This window comes from Phoenix dactylifera, chromosome 5 (assembly GCF_009389715.1).
Source record: "Phoenix dactylifera cultivar Barhee BC4 chromosome 5, palm_55x_up_171113_PBpolish2nd_filt_p, whole genome shotgun sequence".
Classification (NCBI taxonomy): Eukaryota; Viridiplantae; Streptophyta; class Magnoliopsida; order Arecales; family Arecaceae; genus Phoenix; species Phoenix dactylifera.
This window is the reverse complement of record NC_052396.1, coordinates 8,421,467-8,446,608: the sequence shown is the minus strand read 5'-3', so window position 1 is coordinate 8,446,608 and position 25,142 is coordinate 8,421,467. Positions and strand designations below refer to the sequence as shown.

Here is a 25,142-nt window from a genome sequence, read left to right as displayed (position 1 = left end):
CTCATACAGATGGTCATCTTATGCTGTTTGGTTTGCCTCTTGGTAGATGTGATAATGGGTCATTGTCTCAAAATTTATCTGCAATCTATGACAATCTTTCACAATAGTTGCAACATATCGTTTGTTGTGAAAATAAAAAGGTGATCGTGAGATTTCATATGCACAAGTCTTGTTCCATGATTACACTTCCCTTGTAACAAAAGCTTCCCTAGTTAAGAGATGGTTTTGTTGAGAGAAAGATTAAATCTACAATGGTAACTTGATTGTATCCATTGTAACAAAGTTAGCATGAAAGAGTATGTTGGTAGATAGCATATGGCTACCTGCACTTTGTTCGTGGAGTAGAATGTATATACGTACATACATACATATGTATGTCTGAATGAATAAATTGCATTTGTGTTAAGGCTTGTCTACTCTACTTAATCCAATGAATTTTTCTTAACCAAATAGATTCATGTCATGATAACAAAAATATTGCTAACAACCCCCACGCCCCTGTTGTTACTATCGACCATTAGAACAATATAAAAATACTATTGGATCATGGAAAACAGTTATATATACTTCAACTATTTTACTTTGAGAGAAAGGGAGGGCAAGCCCACTCTAAATCTAATTACATAGGCTCAAATCTTGAATATGCACCACTCAACATATATTTGAACTAGGATCCTGACTAGTATTCATATTGAGTACTAGAAATGAATTAGTAATGCCATTTGACAATAAAATTTTCATCTCCTACATTGTTGATCTTAATATCTTTATATATGTCTATTGTCGCCGTATCTGGACTGAGGTAAGAGCACAGCTCGGACGATCCCAAGGTCGACTAGAGACGGGCTGAGTAAGTTGGTTGAGGGGTTGAGCGTTGGACTCCTCTACTGAGTGGCTTGCAAGAAGTCTACTTGCTGGAGAATTTTTGATTGGAGACCCTTTGATGCCTAAGTCAGAACAACAAGGTAATAGTATGGAAGGAAGAGATTTTAGCAGAATGAGGGCTCTGTAAGAAGGATAATGTATTGCATACCTTAGGTCTTTTTGGTTGTTCCTTTCATATAGGAGAATCAGCCTTGTCGTTATCTAAATCGACATGACGTATATTAATGCCAAACAACAGCTGGTGGTACAGCTGCGGCGTAGGGGTCAGTCTATATGGGCAAAGTGCGGTACAGATCTGATGCGAGACGTGGGGCTGCCATAATCGCAGACTATTAAGATTAATGTTAGTTGTTGGGACTGTCAGCTCTTGTTGACACGTGCCGATAGTTCTCTGCGGCTAGCGACTCTTTGATTGGAGCCGAAGTCATTCACTTCAGTTTATGTTCGAGAACAGAGAGGTCGATCAGGCTCGAGGTCCAGGTGTCCAGTATTTTCTCTATCAATTCTAAAGATAATAATGACATAATACTTTATTTCATGAATAATGAAAAGCTTCATTATTACCTAGATAAAAAATAATATCCATATATATGGTGATTGCTATGTAAGTTGATTAGCAAATATATTTTATTGAAGCAATGACATTCATCTAGAATATGATTAATTTTTGTTATCTAATTTTTTACCAAGAGCAATAGGAAGCATTTTTAGCAAATTGGGCCATAGCCTAACTGTTTGACCTCCCTCCAATGTGGTGGAGGCCTCATGTTCAAAATATATAATCTTTCTCCAAGTGTTTAACCAAGCAGTTCCCTATTATTTCTTTGAAATGATCAAGAATCTATCCGTCCAAGAAAGATGCATGAACTCTTCCCTTTTTGGTTCAACAAAGCTCCCTTCTCTATTCATCTTCTCCAAATCTTCCAATACCAAATAAGGCGAGAGTGGAGATATCAATCCTGAAATATATAAAAAGGTGGTCCAAATCCAAAAACAGGAAAGCATCGGCCCCACACTCATTATTTTATTCAGCTGTTCCCTGGCCTTTTCTTTTTTCTGATGAGATCCCTGGCCTTTTCTTGGTTTGCAATACTTTTCTTTGGATGGGTCATGGGAGGAGAACCTAGACGCCCTCGGGCGGACGTCTCGATCCCAGAGATATCTTCCACGAAAGCACGGAGAGGCTTCCGCAAGTCCACCTCCATCCCACGGATGGAGATATATACCTCATCCTGGGCAGGTGCAGCCCGCGACATGACTGCGACTTGTCCTCAGGGTGTCCATGGGACCTACCACTCATCCAAGTTAAGTAATATCTCACCATCTCTGGCGTTGCACCAAGGTGAGGATACGTGCAATGCAATCATTATAGTGTTAAACAAATCACGAGTTTTATAAATAATATCTTGTTGGTTTGAGTGGGTCTTCCATGGAAGGTTGATGACAAAGTCTCTTTCGAGTAATTGGCTAAGTTATAATTTATATCCATACATAGCTACATCCATGGCAGTGTTGATATTCTCTAGTACTTGGTTCTATCTATTATTGTTATTTATTACCATGCACGTGAGTGAGAGAGTGTGTCTTAGGGTATTATCATGCACGTAAAAAAAAAAAAAAAAAATCCTTCGTGATGCAACTTTTGTACCGTAAAATATGATATCGATAAAAAAAATTTTATCATCGTGATGCGTTATATATCGCAATTACGATTCCTCATATTTTAGAAATAAGTGATAACTGTTCATCTCAGCTATCCATTATGCATGGTATTATATTTTAGGGTGCAAAAGTTGTATAGAAAATAATCTAAGCTTTAAAAAGAAATCCTACTTCATTTGCCCAAGATGGTGGGCAAGGGGAAGGTTTTTAGAGAGAGAGAGAGAGAGAGAGAGAGAGAGAGAGAGAGAGAGAGAGAGAGAGAGAGATGGATAAGCATATATAACAAAATAAAGCATAAGAAAGATGGGTCTAACATGCGCATGAGAGAGGTAAAAAAATTACTTTTTTATTTTTTTTAATTTTAAATATTTTGTTTTATAGTAGGGTGTCAAGTGACTGAATTACTAATGTCATCATATAAGAGATCTAGGTTTGATCTTGCAGATTTTCACCTGTCCTGGTTGATGTAGAAAATATCAAAAGAACTGAAGGTGCATATGATACAAGATGATAGAAGTTTGACTGACATCCCATCACAGTTTGGAAATAATTGAGACTATACTGAAAATGACAATTAATCATCATTGCTTTAATTTGTTTGGAAGATAACAATGTGATGTTGAAAAGGTTGTTATTTGCTATTATCGCATTAAATAACACATCATATGAAACACAAGAGAATTATTTGCTTAAATTATATTTTACTAAATACTTTTTTTTTGGCTTGTGTAGGTATTTGAAACTGAAAATATTATTTTTATTCAAATGAGTAGTGATAATTTTGAATAACAACTATGTACCATGATTAATCTCTTGAGAAAAAAATTTTGAACCATTATTATTACTACAAAATAACGAGAAGACTGATTTTATTTTAACTTCTTATAACCAATAAATAAGTAAAATATCTCTTTAGGCAATACAAAGGGGTATGTTTTGGTCCTCATCCGTTTTATCGAGATATTAAATTATAATGTAGTATTAGTAAAACTCGAACTCAAACACTACCAATCAACCCTCACTGACATGATTAGCTAAATCAGTTGGCACCCACTTATTCTTAGAGATAAAGTAATGGTGCCACTTGAAACCCTTATAACAACTATTGTAACATTATGGAGGCTGTGTTTTTAACCCAATAACCCTTGATTTAGATATGTTGAGGGGATCTAACCTTATTGTGTATCCAAATACGTAAAAATAATAATAAAAAAAAAGAGACTATGCAAGTTGAAAATTGTTGATTTACATACTATAGTGCTTATGCTTCTTGAGGAATCCATGATACTTGTATCTAGTAACTTTTATGGTATACATGATTATTTAATGTGTTATGTTAGAGATTAACTGCTTTAACATGGACATTCTTAAGGTTTTTCAGAGCTCTTTGATTGTCTCTAATTGTTTCTTTCTCTAGGTAAGTCTGAACTATGGGAGTTGTCTCTTCACTTTCTTACCATTTGCCTGGCATCTGGAAGGCTTTTCCTAAGTTATCAAAAGTATATATGTGATAGTGCCGGACAACTTTTGGGGCAGCAATGTTATATGTTTTTTTAGGTTTTATTCATAGATTACTTTCATTTACTACTAAGCCAACTTCCAAGATCACCTAAATTGCAGCTAATTTCATTTTCTACAGTTAGACCTCAACTTCGTCATTAATTAAACCAAATAACTGTTTCCCAACTATGATCAACGATGTAAACTAGGCTATATTTGTCAAAACGCTTTAGATTCTTCAAGATTTTCAGGATCATTGTTACTATCTTTCAAGATTATACTTAAAGGAAAACTCTACACTCACAGACCTTTACATGAGGGCATCTTATACATATATATGGATGTGGTTGTGTATATCGGAGACAATCCATCTGCACCAATTTCCACATTAAGGTAGCTCTTATACAACACATGCCTAATCACATGCAGCCATCTCAGCGCATAAGGCCGCATGCATGAATAAAAGTTGATGAGTATTTAACTATTTTTTCAACACTACCACTAAGAAATTAAGTTTGGTGTTGATATATATCATGCTCAACTTCATAAAAATTGATCTTAGTTTCAAAACAAAATAAACAATTGGTAAGGTGATAACTCATGGCACAATTCTTATCTTACGCAAACACGCACCTAATGGCTTGCTTGCCATCCTTCTTATTGTCTTGGAATGGCCGTTCCTCTATAAATTACTGTTATAGCGCATGAGGTTTGGTGTGGAAGATAGCATTTCCACGAAGCTTTTCTATCCGTTGCTTCTATTTTTACTCTTTTTTTCAAAAAAATAAATCTTTGTTTCTGAAAGCTCCAAAGATTTTACAGGTAATTTTTGAAAATTAACAACATGTTCTTCAATGTAATTATTTTGTTTTTAGATTTTTTAAAAGAAGAAGAAAAACAAAACAATACCAAACAAGCCCCATCTTATGATATTAATTTCCATTTAATTTTTTCGATGCAGCATATATCCACCTTATCATTAGTAGTTCAAACATTACTAGGGGTGGTAATCAGGTCGGCTCAGGTCAGATACAAATTAGGTCGAATACGGGTCGAATCAAAAATTTGTCAATTCAGATTCAACCTGTTTATTAAACAGATAATTCGATCTGACCCACGTAGCCTATTTATTGAATAGGTCCAGTTAAGTTAAGTTAAATAGCTTAAACAGATTTTTAACGAGTTAAATAAATTTAAATAGATTAAACATGTTCATATTAAACAGGTCAGAAATAGATTAAGTATATTTCAAATAGGTGAAACATATTGTTTACATATTAAATAGATCGGGCAATGATCCGACCCAATCATTAAACAAGTCCAAACGAATAAAACGAATCAAAAATGTAAATCTAAACACAACTTATTTGATTAATAGATCTAGACAGATTGACCTACGATCAAAATCTATTTATATTAAATTCAAATTTACTTAAATCAGGTCGTTTGTGAATCAAATTGGTGGAGTCATGGTAAATTGCCATCTTTAAATATTGGTGGCTTACAAATAACAAAACCAGATGTCCCCTGTGAGTAATACGCGGCGTCAGATAACCAAAGGCAAGCACCGGCCACGATGGGCAAAGGTACTTGTTAAGCGGGGCTCAAATCTCAGTGGCTGGTTTCCAGCGAGGGAGACGCTCACAGCTAAAGGTGGTACCCTAAAAAGAGGTTCAAGTCCTAAGTGCAGATCATGTTATCTATAGCGTTCGGCGCGGTTGCCGGTGAAATGCCACCCTCTTTTGCTGCAATCCGCTGCAGCCGAGTACCAAGTAGGTGCTCACCACCTTACTTGCTCCTATTAATGCAGTAGAGGCCAAACCCAAGAGGAAAGCGATTTGAAGTCTTTCCACAGATGCACTCCCCTTGGTCATAGAGTCATGGGAAGGTGCATGGTCTTGTGAGGTTTTTTTTTTTTATTTTGGTCCCCTGCACTGATGGAAGGACGGGTACCAAATCCTTGTCCTTTTTGAGTCTTTGCCATCTAGAAATGGTTCACATTCATTGCATGTATGCTTTGATTGTCTAATAGCATATTATAGGGACTAGATGAAACACGCCCGTCCGCATTCAGAACAAATAACAACTACAAACCAAAGAAAAATAATAAAAAAAATTTAAAAAATAAATTTATTTTTAAAAAAAGAAAGCCGAAATAATGAATTTGGCTCCCAAGATACTTCATTACACTTACTTTCTCTTCCTCTTTATATAACAACATACTCTTCCATTACAAGACAAAAACATCGTTATCTCTCTCTTCTACTAGAAGACACTCTTATGTAGTAAGTTTAAGACTCAATTTAATTTATCATGGAGTAGCACTAAAAGACAAACTATCCAAATTAGAATTGAAATAAAAAACTAGAATAAACTAGGAATAGAATTCTAGTACAAGAATGACTAGTAATGGACTTCCAATATTATTGGTAATATATAGTACATCATAAACTTATAAATATCATGAGTTTCTAAATCTTATGTGTTCGGTGTATCTTGAGTTTACAAGTTTCAAGGAGGCAAAAAGGAACTTTTTTTTTTTTTTTTCTCGAATAGAACTGACTGGAGTGTAGAGCAATGAAGAAAATGAGTGGAGCTGTCAGACTAACCTGATTATTGTAGGATAATAGTTCGAATTCAAATCGTTTTACTATATTTTATACATATATCTTTTACCCATAAAAGAAGGGAACAATTTGAGTGTTCTAGAAATTGGGTGTACTAGGAGGTAAGATTTAAGAGAAAATCTTATACGTTGTAATCTTTAATCTTCTATAGAGGAACTTTTGCATTATTCTATGGATGTAGGTCAATCAACCAAACCACATAAATGTTCTAGAAATTGGGTGTACTAGGAGTTAGGATTTGAGAGAAAATCTTGTACATTGTAATCTTTAGTCTTCTATAGTGGAACTTTTGTATTGTTTTGTGGATGTAGGTCAATCAACCGAACCACATAAATATTATGCATTCTTGTTATTTTTTCTTTTTCTTGTTGTCTCATTATTTTCTTTGCTTGCTGCAACATGATGATTTTTGGGGATTGAAAATGTTACAAGCCCACTTGGTACATTGTCACTACTAACATAGGAGGTCTCCTTTGGATTAAGGCATCACTGATAAGTGGGCATTTGCATGCTAGTAGCAGGGTGTGAGCATGGGCTTTGAAGATAGGCTTGTTCTGCATTAATCACATACTTTTCAAGTTACCTTGAGTTGCTTTTTCGAGTCAACACTCTGAGCTGCTTTCATGGCATTATGGAAAAATAAATCTCTCATATTTTTGGAGAAATTTTATCCAACACAACATGCACCACACCAATCATAGCCATTTATTGAGTGCTTGTTGAATGAGGTCCACAAAAACAAGCAGCTTTTGAAGGCGAAACTTACCTCTCCCTGCTCGGACACGTGGACTGGAAGGGTTTATTGGTCCGCTGATAGCTTCGGTGGTGCTGGAGTAATGTACTCACACATGGGTGTTGATCCCACGGGTCAGAGAGGGCACGCGGAAATTTGCAACCCGCATCGAATATTCTCTGGTGGAAGGCGGATCCATTGGGGGCTGCTACGCGTGGGTGGATTCACCATATATATATATATATATAATAAAATTTAATAATATTCAAAACTTTATCCTGGTCACAATCCTCCCTTCTCCATCTTCTCAAAAATCTTTAGTAAAATATATGCATAAAAAAAGATTAGTCGAGACAAATCCATAAACAATTTTTTTACTCCAAGAGAGAGAGAGGCCCCAAAGTCCAACATTGTGGATCCTCTCCCCGATATTGCCTAAGTGCTTTTAATATATTTTTCTAAAAAAACCAAGCAAGGGGTTGAATGTTTTTTTATATATATATTTAGCATGTTTTCAGATCTATTATATTAGTAGATAATAAGTTATTTTTGTTTAAAATAATTTTAGTTTTATAAGACTCAATTGAAGAAGGAATCTTGAGAAAGAGCCACTACAGGAAAAGTTGGTTTTACCGATGCTTTTTTACCGACACTTTTTACAAGCGTCGACAAAGATCGACCTAATGCTAAATTTTGCCGATGCTTTTAAAACGCGTCGGTAATAGATGATGCTAATTAGCATCGTCGTAGTTACAGACTAAGACGATGCGTATAAGCGTCCTCAAAATTCAATTCCAAACAAAACCAGCACGGCCGCCCCGCTTCCTCCTTATTCGATCGGCATCCTCAATCAAGCCATGGCTATCCTTGTCCTCTCCAGTGTTGAGCGACATCCGACAACGAGCTCCTCTCCTTCTCTCTCCTCTCCAGTGCCTAGCAACCATGCGTCCGCAACCTCCTCTCTTCCTTCTTCCTCTGCGGCGCCGACCGGGAGAGCCCTGGAGGTATTATTGTTCTTCCCCTTTTTCGATTCCCATCTTCTCTCCTTCCTCTTCCCCTTTTTTGTCCGCGGTGATCCCTTAATTTCGTTCGATTTGATCAAATTCTTGGTATGTTTGATTGAATTCCTCTTGTGTTTGATCATTTGGGAAGAAACTCTTTGTTGGATTTTTGTTTTTGTGGATCCATAGAAGGTATTGGATTAGGATTTTTATGGTTATAGCATTGTCTAATAGATCTTAATGGTCCTTCTTTGTTCTTTTACTTCTTTATGTCGTTTTTTTTTCTTTTCTTAAAGTTTTTAGAGCTTCCTCGCTTTGTTATTTTGCTTCCACGAAGACCAGCATGAGACAGTCATTTGGATGTCTAAATCCAGTGGAATAAACATTTGCTGCTTCAATCCAAGTAGTCGTTCTTCCATGTTCATCCACTGCACTTCTAAAAAAATGGGAATGGACATAAGGGAGAATGTGTGATTTTCTTTTAAAGGGCCACTTTTAAGGCATCAGAGAAGGATATTTCAGTATGTGAACTACAGTATTTGGTTGGTAAGTTCAAACTCAGTACCTTAATGCTTGTTATTCACATAGTTGATTAAGATAGGAAGTGTAAGATGGATTCAAAGGTACTTATGTAGACTAAGAAATACTTTTTTTTTTCCTACCAGCCTGCTTGTTAGAGATGAATGTGCTTTTTGTTCTTAGTTAATGTACTAAAACTAGAGACATACTTTTTGAGCGTCTGGTTGGTATTCTGCTGGTATTCGCCGACGCTTTATAAGCATAGGCAAATACTAGTTTTTGCCGACACTTTCAAATAGCGTCGGCAAAAACTTTTTTCACTTCAGTATTGCCGACGCTTCTGCGACGCTTTGTTAAGGGTCGGTGGACCTTTAACCGATGCTTATAAACATCGGTAAAGATTATAAAAATGCTGAAAATGATGTATTTTTCTATAGTGAGTGTTGTTCAATTGAAAAAAATTATATCTTGAAAATCTAAATGGAAGGGATTTTTATCCTTTCCGTAGGTGGTAGGACTGAGGTGCATGAGGAAGAGAGGCACACTTTAGATGCAACCTCATATATTCTAATCTCCTAATAAGAACAAGCAAATCCGACTTGCAGCTCTTCGATCTTCAAGTCTTCACTTGGATGAACCTTGCACAAGGGGGCATAGCGTGGGATACAGCGTTGAACCTTGATGGAGGAATGTTATGGTTGATATCCCAGAATCAACACTATCATGTCACTATATACCGGTTAGTATGCATAGAAGAAACTATTTTTTCTTGTTCACCCTCTCGGCCTTAAGATGCCATGATATCAAGGTTTACATAGAATAAGGAGAAACTAGCTAGAGAAAGAATGAATAAAAGTTGGACGTACGGTGACTCTCATACTATACCATATAAAAGTATACTAATAGTGGAGCCATTCTCCAAATAAAATAATAAAATTTTTCAAGATAGATAGGACTCTGCTATGGCAGCATTCATTATCTTTAACAAGGAAGAGGATAGGATGTTCAAAGGGAGAGGCCATGGCTTGGGATGCAGCAACAAACCTTCGTGGTGATGAGACTCTTTTGGGCACGGGAGCAGTTCCCTGACTCGATGCCATGGAGGAGATGTCATGCTCAAAGCCATTGGGAGGGATATGGTGTTGAACCTGCATGGGTGAGCATCCTGGTGAAGAGAGTGTTCTCATGCTCGACATGATGGAGAAGGACGACGTGTCGAAGGACATGATCTACAAACTGCATCTGATTTCTTATCATTTTGTTTGAATCCGGCTGCGAATCGAAACCGTTTCATTCCATGCTATGGCATGGAGCATGGATCATGCTCCATGTCCTTTCCTTCTCAACATCCCATCATCTTCCTCCATGAAGGTTTAGTACTGCATCCTACCCCATGGCCTCTCGTGACTCGACATGATGGAGAGGTGCTGCGAATGTTTCCGGTTGCTTGATTTTCTTTGGGGAGTTTTTTTGGTGCACGGGAAAAAAAATAATTATTAAAATATTTTTTTTTGAAAAGTTGATTTTTACTAATATGATGTGTGAATAAATAGTTCCGATATATTTAGTTCACCATGAAAAGTAATATATTTCAGAAAGGCTTAAGTTTGGTTGAGCATCCATTTTATGGAAAAGTTGTGCGAAATATTTATTATATCCTTAATAAAGAAAAAAACCTTATTTATAGATTTTGATAGTTTAAGAGTAGTTTTGAAAATAATAATAATAATTTCCAACCAATGAAAAAGTAGTTTTTTCATGTCTCTTATAGATTTTTCTTTCTCATGAATTATGAAATTTTATTCACATGAGAATGTTACTTTTCCATCTATCTCTTTTGAAAACTCCAATCAAATAAGAAATATTTATTTGTTTTTTGTTGACCACACTTTTCTCTTCTCCAGTCCTAAGAGTCTAATCTCGAAAAGTAATAGAGTTTGAGGGGGCTGGGGAGTGAGATGTTTTGAGATTAGAAAATATGAGGTGGCGCTCATCATCTTGGGGTAGCAGTATCTACCCCTATTGCATCTAAACCACATTTGGGGAAAAGAGTATTAAGATCTTAGCACTTGTTTCTTAGTTGGGTTTCCAAAAAATTCTTGTTTAAGTGGGAAGCACTTTTCCCGCCATCTAAACCTAAAGCTCATAACTAGTAAATATTAGGGTTATTTTTAAAAACTATTTAATGATTAAATTTATACGTGGTAAGTCTAAATTTGTAATTAAGCAAGAAATTATGTTCAATTTATAATTCATTTTGTTGAAAATCTATGTGATTTTAACTTGGGCATAATCTACATGTTTTTTTCCCTTCTTTAGGAAGGCCTTAACTGTGGATCTTGTCAAGATGCTTCAACTTGGAGCCGTTTTATCTAATTTATATGTTCAATACTGCAAAAATCAGGAGAAAACATTCATTAGATTACATAGATAGGTTCTTTTTGCCCCACTACTCATAGATGATACAAAGAAGATATGCAGTGCATCTATGTGATGCTATCCAAGGAGGCTGTACTATTTTTTTCAAGCTCAATTATCCAAAAAATAGTTGAATTTATTAAAAAAAATTTAATTCACTTTGCTAGATAATGAGGTTCCATCAAGATAGTGATGACCTATTACCTATTCTCCAAGGATGCATTTATTATTATTTACTAGTGTAATAATTTTTGTATCATATTTTTTTCAAAAAAAGAAATTCTCATGAGATATTTGAACAATCAATATGACCAAATAATGTAAGGGTTTCAACTAGTTGACTTGTTAGCCTATAGTCTTGATAGGGGATGCTTGGGTTTAATTTAACCCTCACTCCTATAGAGCCACTCATCCTAGTTTCAAAAGGAACTTGAGCAAATACTGCAAGTTGGCTTTGTTTGATTGCTAGAAAAATGAGAGAAAATAAAGTACAAGTAGAGAAAGTTGAGATAATATGGGGCTAAAGTTCTCTCTACAATGCTTACAAATTTTTCTCTCATCAATAGTAATTTTAAAGAAAATAACAGTAGGCTAAATGTCAAAGACAGCTCAACCATAGTCTAATTCAACCAAATAAGAAAAGATTTATAAGTTATTTTCTTTTCTCATATGGAATTACTTTTTACTTTTTTGACTTTCATGGACCAAATGAAATGGTTTGTCAGGGAAGGATCTTCTTTTTTAATAATTTTAAAAAATCAAAACAGAAATCCTCACAAAAAAAATTATACTTTTCTCCTATAGTAGGTGCTAATTGTAAAATATATAAGACAATAGAAGGATGGTGGGTTGGATTGCAGCCTACAACTGTTTTGCAGCTTGCTTTATGATTATCCTTATTTACCAAACAAGAGAAAATCTTTTTCCTTCTCTTTTCTTTCTTTTCACTTCTTTACATACATTATTAATTTTATTTTTTTAATTTCTAGGCAATAAAAAAAGATAAAAAATAATATTATTAAAACTATGATACTAAACAAATCAAAAAATTGAAACTACTGTATTATTATCCGCCTAAGTGTAAATGTTATTGATTGGAGTCACTAGATTTAGACAAAACACCTCTCCAGGTGTAATATGTGTATATACGGTTGAAAATTTGGATGTTGAAGCTCTCTCGAATATCCAACATATATATATTAATATCTTTCTTCTATTATTTTCTATCACTTTAATATTATTTTTATCACCATTACTACTGCCACTATCATCTTTATCATCTCTTAAGTATTCTAGTTTTTCAACCAGAGCCTCCACCACTTGATAATTGCTTGCTCCCTGTCTTGCATTGTCTAGTGCTATACATCATGAGGCAAAGTGTGCGGCTACCATTAGCCGATAGTTGTCCCACATAGTTGGAAAATATGAGGTATATAATGGGTCCTATTTTTTAATTTTTCTCAATATTTTCGACCATCGAAAATTCTATAATTTTCGGTGGTGTTTCAACCATGGCCTCCACCACCACCTCTCGCCCACCATCTGCCGGCTGATGCGATGCATCACGAGGCAAAGCGTGCGGCTACCATTTCAGTGGGAGACCAAAAGATCCTATGTTTTGCCCTAACCAGACCTAGGGTTCGCCAAGGAGCAAGCATTGTTGAATGCCCAAGTGCTCATAGGCAAGAATAGGAGATGGGACAAAAGGAGTCACTTGCGCGTTTGCTTTTCTTTTCTTTTCTCTTTTCTTTTCACGCGCGGCCTTAAGCTGGGAATCAAATTGGTCGGAAGGTCATGTGATGTTTTTGGGCCACCTACCATAGTGGAGTGAACCCAACGCAGAGCTTGACATCAATGTGGTCCAAGTTCAGTCCATTGCCCATGAATGGTATCGACTTGGACGTTTTTAGAACTCTTTTTTACGAGATGTGAGAGTGGAATTGGAATCCAATGTGCCCACTGGCTGGAGACCTCTGATACCTAAATGGATGGCATCAGCTGAGCTGGTTTTAACCTATAGATGTGCATGCATACACCCAAGTCATCTATGCAAACCATGAACCACATTATATCTCATTAATATGTGGGTCTGCTTGATACAAAACTTTTACTAGTTCACCACTCGTGCATGTTGTCGCCCGTAAGTTGAGTGGGTCTCAATATTGCGGGGGTCGCCTAACCAAACCACCTGCATGCGGACACGGTGGTGGTATTTGTTAGGCTTGCTGATATACTGCGATGGTTGTGACACATTGTTCCTCGAGGCTTTCATTTCCGACGTTGATCCAAACCTTCTTAGGGAGCTTCTTTGCTTTATTAACTTCAATACAGGCCCTAGCAAAAACGAGACGAGATTTGGTAGAAACTATAAGGCATGCTTTTCCTTATATTTATTCTCCTCATTTATTTTTTAGATTTTTATAAAGGACCTTAATTTCATTAATTTTGTATGTTAATTGTATATAAAAACCTCTTCTTTACATTTGTGTGACCCCCCTTATTTTCTTTTTTCTTCTCTCTCTGTCAAAAATTCTTCAATAGAACCTTTTTTTTAATTTCATCAAAAAATTATCTTTCCATTATTTGTAATGGAATATTCTTTGTCTTTCTTTCTGTGCTTTTTCTAGCAATACCTTTTGAAGCTTCTAGCTAGTAAGCTGCTCTTTGCTCCTTGATATTAATATTTCAAATTCAAGTTGATTAATATACTGTCGATATCTCGATCTAGGTCAAGGTCTAGAACTAATGTAAAAAGAATCCTTGGATGAGATCCAGAATGGCATTAATCTACTTAATACACGATGATCCTAGTATAAAGAAAATCTTTTTTTTTTTGGGTAACTGTGTAAAGAAACATCTCTAACTGCGAGGTGGCTAAGCTAAGTTATTTTAGACTCTTGGACTGAACTAGTCCTAAACCTTGCAGCTGGCTACCCTAAGTTGGGCCCAACAGGGGCTTGCAGTTGTGATAAGAAACTTAAAGTTGGCCTTAGAAAGGCCTTGCATCTTCCTGACGGCTTCAAAAAAGGTAAAGAGGTTCCAACCCCTAGGCTAAATTGGAGCCTGGCCCAAGTCCTGCCCACCGGGTCCCCAGGCTTCTAGCCTGTGCCAATTTTTGGTGCACATATCTTTGACCCGGAGAAAAGATTGGGTAGAACATAGTCAAATTCATCACGGCACAGCTTCAACCTATATGAGAGGACCAAAAACGATGTCATCGTATTTATCCCTCATACTATTTGTTGAGCATGTTAGAACTGAGTTCTGGCCAACTAATGTTACAACCCAAAACCTCACACGAAAAGTTTAGCTGGAAGGTATTTTTGTGAATTCCTTGAGCATGTTAGAACCGAGTTCCTGGCCAACTAATATCACAACCCAGAACCTCATACAAAAATGCTAGCTCGAAGGTATTTTTTTGAGTTTCTTAGTCTTATATAAGTACCAAACATCTTCCCGGTGAATAATCGATATAGGACTAAACACGTGCCCGCACGGGTCTTCACATCCTCCCTCCGTTTAAGCTCTGATATCTTCATCAGGCTAAGAGTCTAAATCCATTCAAATCTAATCACAAATACCACAATCGACCTGTGACCAGCCTTATTAAGCACGTGTTGTAGTATCTCCTAGTCCACATAGACTATAAGTCGGATCTGCTCTGATACTGTTCTGTTACAATTCTGAACCTCACCCAGAAAGGTTAACCGAAAAGCAGTATTTTAGATTTCTCGATCTTGTATGAGTATCCAAGATTTTCTCGGCGAATAACCAATGTGGAACCAAACTCATGCCTGTATGGGTCCTGACAACTGAGCCCCAAAGAGGGAGAGGTAAGCATGCCCTCCAATTGTACTTTCGCTGGCCTGGTAATTGGGCTACCAATGGCTGAATAGTTCATTGTAAGTTTGTAATGTTTAGAGGTGCAATGACCAAGGAACTGCCCTCAGTATGAAATCATGAAGGCTCAAGGGCTTTACCTTTTGATCTCTAAATATTTTACTAACCTAATGAGGCTACGCTCAATTCCAGTCCCATTAGATTGATGACTAGGCTGGTTTCCATGCCTATATATCACACGATATGAAGTACATTATTGAATTATGCTATGATTTTTCTATGCGCAAGAGCAATGTAAATGACTGCTTCGTTGTTGAATTAGATATGTTCTCTTCATAGTTGCTGAATTAGATATGTTTTCAGTAGGACTGATCCTAGCACCCAACAATGCATTATTACATTTCCAATCTCTTTTCATTATACATCGACCAAGATGGTTTGGAACCAAGGCTGCCAAATGAGCAAACAGTGGATGAGCCAGGTCATGCTCAATTTAAAATCTAAGTTGAGTTTGGTTTGCTTGACTAGCCAACGGGCCAAGATGGTGCTAGAATTATCTTTCCCGAACTAATTGGCTTGATTAAGCTTGAGATATGAATATATAATTTTTAATAAAATTTATCTTTATATTTGTTTAATAAATAAATATAATTTATATAAAATAGAATGCATATCAACTCCATGATTATGAAATAATTAAAAAAGCTCAAAATATATAAATAAAATTATTGAAATATCTCAAATCTCTTACCGGATCTTCTAAACAAGTTATTTATGAATAATTTAAGTTCCGTTTGAAGTTAAATAAGTTGGCTTGAAGAAGCTATATTGGCTATGCATTTAGTGGATCTTGGTTGGATCATCATAGTAGTGTTAGGTTAAAGAAGCTCTTTTTCCTTCTTTTTTTTAATCTTAATAGCTTCCCCCTTTAATAGGATTGTAGAAAATACAATGTATGACCAACCAAATAACACGTAATTAACGTCATCTTGTTTGATGGCAGGCCATCTTGTTTGATAGCTCAAAAACATTTCTTATACAAACGAGAGATACTAATCACATAAGCTAAGCCCCGGTCAATAGTGTCATCCTGTTTTCTAATAATATAGTTCACCGGTCGAGCTAGAAGCCTGGCGATCGGTTGACGGACCAAAACAATAGAACGTCCAAGGAGCAAAGGCGAGAGCAGTTGGAAAGCGAGTGAAGCCTTTCTACCTGCGTCCAACTCGCATGACCTCAAAATGCCCAGTGCCGCCCATCTATGTTTCTCCGTTCGAATTCCCGTCGTTCAAAGCCTCAACGCGGTTTTCCAAAGCTCATTTCGTGCTCCCCTACCAGGCAATGACGCTTTGTTTGTGTCATCGCTTACGCTGTCTTCAGCTTAATTTACAGGGTTTTATAGAAAGAAATGGAGAAGCTTTCCATGTGCAAGGCCAAATGTGTAAGCCATGCAAGTTCCATCTAATGTTGAGGGGCCCACTTTCCAGTAGTACTCTAGCTCATCACAACTTACTAATTTTTACAATGCTCTGATGATTCTTTTGAAGCTTTAATTACACAATTTATTGACTGGGAAATGGCATGCATAAGGTTCCAGTCTTGTGCTGATTAAATGGCAGCTGGGTTTGAATAGATGGACTTTGTTTTCTACGTTACATAAAGCATTGAGCAGTGAAGCTGTGGAGCAATCGGTTTTGCATGCCATATGCATGAAAGTGGCTTGCTACGTGATGGCAAATTGTGTTTAATAAACTAGCTCATCTTTGGTTGTCTTAGAGGTCAATAGCAGTGCTAATTCCATTCTTTGCTCCTTCCATTAGGATACACTTCTAGAATATCATGTTTCCTCCTCATTGTTTTCTAACTCCTATATATAACCCAGCTAGAATATTGCAGGGAATGTTTGATCAGTTCGGTTCTTGGTTACAATGCACATCTCAGACCTTCCATCCTCTCCCTGCAAAATTAAATGTTGGCTAGAGAAAATTTGAAGAGTTTACTAGAAAGTTTTAGAACTCTAATGGATATCACAGTTTAAACAATCAGCCAACAAAACTGAGATCCACTGTTTGGTATCCTCCCCTCAGTGTATGCACCGTGGGAAATTGAGATTTGAGCTGTAAGGTGTCATTGCCCCCATATTTCTTGTAAATAATACAAACATATTCTTCCATAGTTTAATTCTAATGGTTTTTGCATAAAGTAAAAATGTCACCTAAATATTGAAAACTGGAAATTATGGCAGACATCCTCCTTAACGACGCCTTTTTTTCCCCTGAAAAATAATAGTTGGTGCATCACTATTTCGAGTCAAATTCAGAACCTCTCCTCAGCACAAGTGTTGAGGATGCCGAACAGTGGAATCATGGGTCTTAACACCTTCTCCTTGACCAGACCATTAGATTTAAACGACCCAATTTATTTACTCATCTGGGGCCTAACACACATTAAAGAAGTACAATGGACAAAGAATATTATGTTCAGAATCCTTTGAGTTCTGAATAGGCCAGATGGTTATTCAGTGATTAAAAATAACATGCAAATAAACCATAGTCTCTGTTCCTAGGCTTGCTAGAGACCAAAAATAACATGCACACATTAAAGAAGTACAATGGGCAAGGAATATTATGTTCAGAATCCTTTAAGTTCTGAATAGGCCAGATGGTTATTCAGTGACTAAAAATAACATGCAAATAAACCATAGTCTCTGTTCCTAGACTTGCTAGAGACCAAAAAACAACATGCACTTTCCAAGTGAAGTCTGCACCTATTTAATTTATAAGCTTTTCCAAAATTAATTTTGTTTGTTAAGTTATAACCTTCTTCTTGCAACCACAAAAACTAGCCAACTGCTAACATCTGCAAACAAGACGGTCCACAAGTCCACATTTATATGTATATAAAAGCATGTATTTTTAGGTACCATTTACTTAGTCAAATGTTGAATACTTTATAGACGAATTCCTACATACGCATATGACAGCACGACTCTCAAGTCACCATGTATATGTTGACGAAGTGCTCTCATAATGCTGATGACCTTCAACTCTTCACATGATTAAAGAGAGACTTCTGACTTCACTTGCAATCGACAAACATTCAGTGTATATAATGCACTCGATCTATCAGCCGGGTCTCGTGCGCTGTCAAAGATTGTATATAAAGTTCAAAATTAGACTCATAGTCATAGGCTACATCAATTCTGAAGCGTTTATGAAACTAGAAAACCTAGTATGCTAATGTGAATAGGAGTCACAAGGTCCAAGAGGACTTCTCCTAAAAGGTCCAAGAGTCTATACATAGAATATATGGTGATTTACATACAGATAAAACTACTTTGATATAGATGGGAGGAGAAGGTGAAGGGTGTTTCACCTGAATTCCCATTGGGTCAACAGCCATGATTGGAAGCAACAAGACCTATAGCTGCGGGAAAGTGTTACCCAAATATAATATACCAACCGGAATGTGGAAGGATACGCGGTGAGCCAGAATGCAACAAGGCCGGCCAAATAGAATACTACCTAAAACTAGACGTTAATACCGTGTCCCCCTCAGATCACCTTCAATTCTAAGACGCGCTGACAGTAGCAATGTTTTGTGATTGTCTCTTTTCACCCCTCCCCCACACCAACTTCTTCCTTTACAAAACGCCACACCCCCCAAATTAATCTTCTCCATCCCTCCCTCCCTCCCTCCCTCCCTCTATCTCCCCATAGATTGAGACTTGGACATGGAAGGTGGTCACAACAAGGGCACCAAGGCCTCGAGCAGCGAGGCCAGCTCCCCGGAGCCAACAACCGATGATGCTGGGACCATGCGACCCTACTACGAGTGCATGTTTTGCAAGAGGGGGTTCACCACTGCACAAGCCCTCGGCGGCCACATGAACATCCACCGCAAAGATCGAGCTAGGATGCAGCATGGTCGGATGGTGTCTTCAGTCTCTGGACAGGCTGAAGAGAACTCGGAAGGCTATGGATATAATATCCCGTACTCGTACCACCACCAGGCCTATTCTCAGGTCTCCGAGTCTTTGAAGAACTATAGCTTGTGCTTCCCAGCATCATCTTCCGGTGGTAGGGATTCAAGGGTGTCTAGGGATGATGATATGGGCTCGCGGAGGCAACGTGAGCTGATCCGTTTTGGTCAGGGGTTGCAGCTGGGCTTGGGCATGCATTTCGGTGGCTCGAGTGCTGTGTATGAGGAAGAGAAGGGGAAGGACGTTGATGGTGAAGGGGAGCTGGATTTAGAGCTTAGGTTGGGCCATCAGCCCTAGGATAGACTATACTGTCATATGAACTACATTACATTCTACAGTAAGGGTTTGCTTTTGGTTATATGTATATGACTACAGAAGATTTTCTTACGAGGAAAAAACATTTTTCTTTGTCATGTGAGTTCATCAGTGCTTTAGACAAGAAGAAGAATGAGATCAGGAGATCAAGAACAGGGAGGAGAAGATGGTGATGAAGACTGATGTTGGCAAAGATAAAGAGCAACGGGGAATTATAGATTGAATTCAAATGGGATTTTTGAAGGAGAAATCTACGAGGGGTGAGTATTATAGATCTGTGATGAACGTTAGAGCCATTTGAAGTTTTCATATCTGTAGTTTTACTTGAGTTCTCGAAAATTTTGTTTGTTTGACAATATTACTCAAAACAATGCTCTCCGTTTATTACTTGTTCTAGGCTTCCAACATGCATGACAGCCTTTAACTTCCAGAGAGCCGGTAACAAAAAGTACGAATTACTAGAGAGAATAATTTCATTGTACTAAACTTCCCATGAGATAAAATATGAATTTCTTACCCTCAAAAAAATCTTAAAGGAGTTTCTTTAGAGATTCTGAAGAAATTTGACGAAATGCAGCGAATGCTTTAATTCTGCTTCATCTATTCGTTTCACTCATTATGTTTTAGTTGTTCGAATTTTTTAGAGTCTTCAACCGCAAGTAATCTCTCAAAGTGTGTCATAAATGTCTTATGACGCAATTATCGCTAGGGTAACTGCATACCCTTTTTATGATTATATAGGGTTACCATGTTTATTTGAGTATACATGAGTCGCTTAGCTACAACTAACATATTAAACGAGAACTTGTGGTCGTGCAATGTGTCATCTTGGTGTCCTTTTTTATCACCTACAAGGTCCTGAGTTGCTTAGTGGATTGCAAAAGGTAGAGAAAGTGGAAAATGGACTTCACCAACAGCACCGCTGCCATTTCTCATAGGCTCTAGTTTGGTAATGTAATATATTGGTCTTCAGTTCCACTAGATGTGCAAGATGTATTGATTTATTTTTTTCTTTAGTTCTCAATATAGCTTTTTCTCATATCAGTTTTAACAAAACAATCGCTCTTCATGTTGAACCAATATATGCTGTACTGGTGCTTTCAAGGTCATGCATGACGTGATGGTGCGATTTCAGGGTTTTGAAATGCACCATTTCCCTACTTGATCTGTGTTATCATGCAAGTGGGCAGTGTCTTGGTTTAATAATACTTCATATTGGCGTAAGTAGTGGAGTGAATAGTTATGTTTAATCAAGTCTGTGGTTTTCTTGTCTTCCTCAGCAAAAAGAAAAAAGATTCTCTTTTAGTAACTATGGTATAAGTTTTCTTGCTGCCAAAACCCCGTCTCCTCTTGGATGGTTTTTCTCAGGGTTAAAAAAATAAATAAATAACACGAAAGAGATTGTGGTTTCCTTGAACTTTCTGCTGATGATCCGCACTTACTAGTTACCAGCGACATTAAGTTTTCAGTTTGCAGTGCCTCTCACGCTAATTAATTTAGAGTGCTTGCCAGTAGTGTGAATGTATGCATCACCTCGTATTCTATTTATGATGGTGCCTCGAAGTTGGCTTTCTAGGAAGTTCATGAAGTGGAAGGACACTTGTCATCTCATTTGCTCCTAAACCTACAAATGTTCCACAAAAAATTCTGGTATCTATTGTTGTTTTCTTCTTCCTGAGAAAATGATGAGTACTATATATTGTTTTCAATTAATCTATGACATCATTAATAGTAAGCTGGTAATCTGTAATCACCTTGGTTTTCTAGTTTGTGCTAATATAGTAGCATGAGAAATGTTTGTTTGAGGAAAACATCAAATTTGTTGCAATATGGCCTAGTCGTCAATCTCCGTTACAAAACATTATCACTTGAGGGTCACCCGATAAAATCCTATATATAACTACCCTTCCAACTAACAAGGAGCTCCTCTTTTGGCATGAATTGAAGGAGAGGGGAAGGAAAGTCACATGGACAAAATGCTTTAAAATTGGTGCAAGCGAATGAATGATAAGGAATGAAGCGCTTTAAAATATGTGCGGGTGGCTTAATAATGGATGGAGTACTTTAAGATATGGGTAGGCAAATGGATGATAGATGATGGAGCGGTTTGAGATCTATACAGGCGGATGAATGATACAAGATGAATATGCTTTGAGATCTATGTAGATGGATGGATGATAGAGGATGGAATGCTTCGATATCTGTGCAAGTAGATGAATGACAAAGGATGGAGTGCTTTAAGATTTGTGTAAGCAGATAAATGATAGAAGATGGAGTGTTTTAAGATTTGTGTAGGCGGATTGATAAGGATGGAGCACTTTAAGATCTGTGCACATGGATGGATAATAGAGGATAGAGAGCTTTGAGATTTGTATAGGTAGATAGACGACAAAGGATAGTGCTTTAAGATTTGTGCAGGATGGATGATGGAGGATGGGGCACTTTAAGATCTGTGTAAATGAATAGATGACAGAATGGGATGCTTTGAGAGCTATGCGGACGGATGAATGACAAAGGATAGAAAGTTTGAGATTTGTGCAAGCTGATGGATGATGGAGGATGGAGTGATTTGAGATTAGGGCTAGAATTAGGCCTAGGCCGGGTCGACTTCAGGTTGAGTTACGGGCTAGGCCCATAAGATTTTATACCAAGTTTGGGCTTAAATATACAGCTTATATTTCTTTTAGGCTGAACTTAGGTATATCATTGGCTCATCCCAAGCTTGATCTGAGCCTAAGACCAAGCCCAGATGGGGCCCAAAATGGAGCCCGAACCCAACGTATACTCAGCTTGAAACAGAGCCTAAATTAACTTGGGTATTTGTTTATGAACTGCTTAGAAAATAGAATGTCATTTCTAATTGTGTTATCACTTTGATTTTTTGGTAAAGATATTTCTGATCTTCGGATGGATGTTGATATGAAGCTATAGTATTTCATTAAAAAAAATGAAGCTACAACATAAAAGATTGAAAGATTAAGCTTCAATTCATGTTTGGTCCAACCCAATTTTTGCCCAAACGGATAATTCGGACTAGCCTAATTGGGTTTGAGTCGAGCTCGGGCCTAGGCTCAAGTTGGGATTTTCAAAACGTTTTCGAGCCGGACTTACGTAGGAGAGTGGCCTAACCCGGCCCGGCCCGGCCTGCTTTAACTTTATTTGAAATCTCTGCAGCTGGATGGATGACAGAGGATGTAGTACTTTGAAATATGTTTAGATAGATGAATGACGGAGGATGGAGTGTTTTGAGATCATGCGAAAGCAATGATCTGACCTCTCTGAATCAAGAGTATTTGTCTTTTTTTCTTTATTAATGGTGTTAGGATTCAGATAGACAACTGCACCATATTGCAATACAATAAAATTTTGGTTGCTATTTAAAATTTTTTAAATTTTTAGAATTTAAGTTTAATCTGTCCAAATTTGAAAGGATATCTCTGTAATTTTTTTCTAAATAATATTTGCAAAAAAAACTTTTTCTCTTCTTGCAAATAAGTGACGCGGTCATCATTCATGAGCTGGGAACTAACAACGTGGCTCCTACTTCAACCTCTGACGCTCTCAATGTAATGATCTCCTTGCTTTTATTGCAAAGGCCGTCATGGTCCGGGAGAGATGCCCAATCCTCTTTATACTTCGCTTTTTTCCTCGGACTGACACCCCTATCCCTTCCCTCCCTCTAATGGAAACGGCCATCATGTCCGTGACTCGTCAAACACTGCCCATAAGCACTCAAAATACATAAACATAATGAAACCAAAAAAAAAAAACAGTCATTGGGAAACGCATATCAAGAGAAAACCAAGGCTGAGAAAGATCACGACTCGAGAGAGAGGGAGAGAGAGGGCGGGGGGGCAATGGGTAAATATATAACTACAAGAAATATTCTTGTATGACTTCGATTTTGTGAAACTTCCCCTTCAAGTGGGTATACTTCTTTGAGTTTGCAATCTTCAACTCCAAGGTAAGAATGGAAGATTTTTGTGGATGATGAAATTAATGACCTTCCAAGTTTTCACTTCTGTTTAGAATTAGGAGGAGTTCGGTTTGCATCAGTTTGTAGACGCTAGAGATACTGAGCCTGAGTAATATTGTGGGGAGAAAGAAACTAAGATGAGATATTAGAACTACAATGACAAGACTCTCAAGAGGGACTATCCGTTTTGACACTATTATCACCCAAGCATGCTCTGTTGCAGAGTTCAGATGATACAGGGTGCTAGCATGATGGTTAGCTTGCACACTGAGCACCGAACTGAACTTGTGAAAAATGGAACAATGTTCTCTAATTTTCGTAGATAATCTCAATGGATGTTTATCTCAAAGAACACCAATTTCAAATCTATATTAGAAGTGCATTAACTTGTGAAAATTTGTCGTTGCAATCAAAATTAAGTGCCACGTTATCTTCTTTGAATCACATCTTACAGGACTTTCAAGGGGTTCATCCATCCAAGACACTCATCTAAGCATGCTTCGTTGCAATATTCTTACAGAATTAGAAGCCAAATGCATGCCTGTTGCATTGCAAAATGTGGGCCTAGTGTTCGTCATATATGTGATGTTCAATAGAAACCAATAGTTGGACACATGCAAGGAAAATCAGTAATATACTCTAGTAAATGGAGGTTACAACTCAAAGATGTTAATCTAAAAAAAAAAAAAAAAAATCTTGCTTCTGCAGTAAAGTGCATCAATATGGAAAGTGATTGAATTGTATTCATCCGCCTTATGTTTTTTCTGAAAAATGATGGATCCATGCCTTTTAAGATAATACATAGCCTTTCTATTTAAAAAAAAGAGCTACTAGATCTACCTTCAGTCTAACTCCAACTTATAAGAAGGGAGTATCACAATTCACCTATGCATGGAACTTTTCTTTGCATGAACAAGTTCAGTCTAAAAGTTCTAATAGCATGACAAGTTCTATGATGACCATTTAATATGATGAATGATGATCTCAAAGAAGCAGTATGCTATACCTTTATGCTAATTATAGATGCTTTATCTTTCACATTACCATTAGCGTACATAACGCTTTTAAATACATCAATGAGAAAATATGAAATTATGCACTCAATCTTTGTAAAGAAAATTATTGAAGTAAACTCTCTTTTTCTTAACTGGTAAGGACTACAAGTATATATTGCAATCTTAGTGGAATCAAACATATGATTCGATGCATTCTTCTATATTAAAAAGCTAATTCTGGAGGGAAGAAAAAGGGAATCGATAAACCAAGCATATAGTTTTTGTTCAATCTCCTATTCTGAAGATCAAAAGCACTACAGCAACGGTCCTCCCTTCCTTGAGAGAAACTGCAAGAAAGTTCAAAGAGAGAGGATTTTCGATATATGTTCAGCTCATTGCATAGTTATATAATAGAATTTCACATAATGCACTATTAAGAATGAAAGCAAAAAATAATACTGCCTACAAGCACCATTTCATTCAGAAGTGCAGCCACAGTTTCCTGAATTAGTACATATTTCTAGACGAGTCCATCTAGTTTCTCTACCAAATGATCGATAGAGATCTCAACTTAAACAGAAACATTTCATCTAGATACTGATCATCATATATTCTTCTACTACATGTAGACTTGCAGCTGGGAAAAGAAAGCAAATGATAACCAAATACCACAATATGTAATAATACAC

At 37.0% G+C, this 25,142-nt stretch overlaps 1 protein-coding gene across 1 annotated transcript; it reads left to right on the top strand.

Annotated features, from left to right (window-relative positions):
• The first annotated feature begins 18,918 nt into the window (after positions 1–18,918).
• LOC103710397 (transcriptional regulator SUPERMAN-like) lies at positions 18,919–19,464 on the top strand. The gene has a single exon (XM_008796089.1). It carries the CDS (start codon positions 18,919–18,921, stop codon positions 19,462–19,464), a length of 546 nt encoding a protein of 181 aa, XP_008794311.1.
• The last annotated feature ends 5,678 nt before the right edge of the window (positions 19,465–25,142 follow it).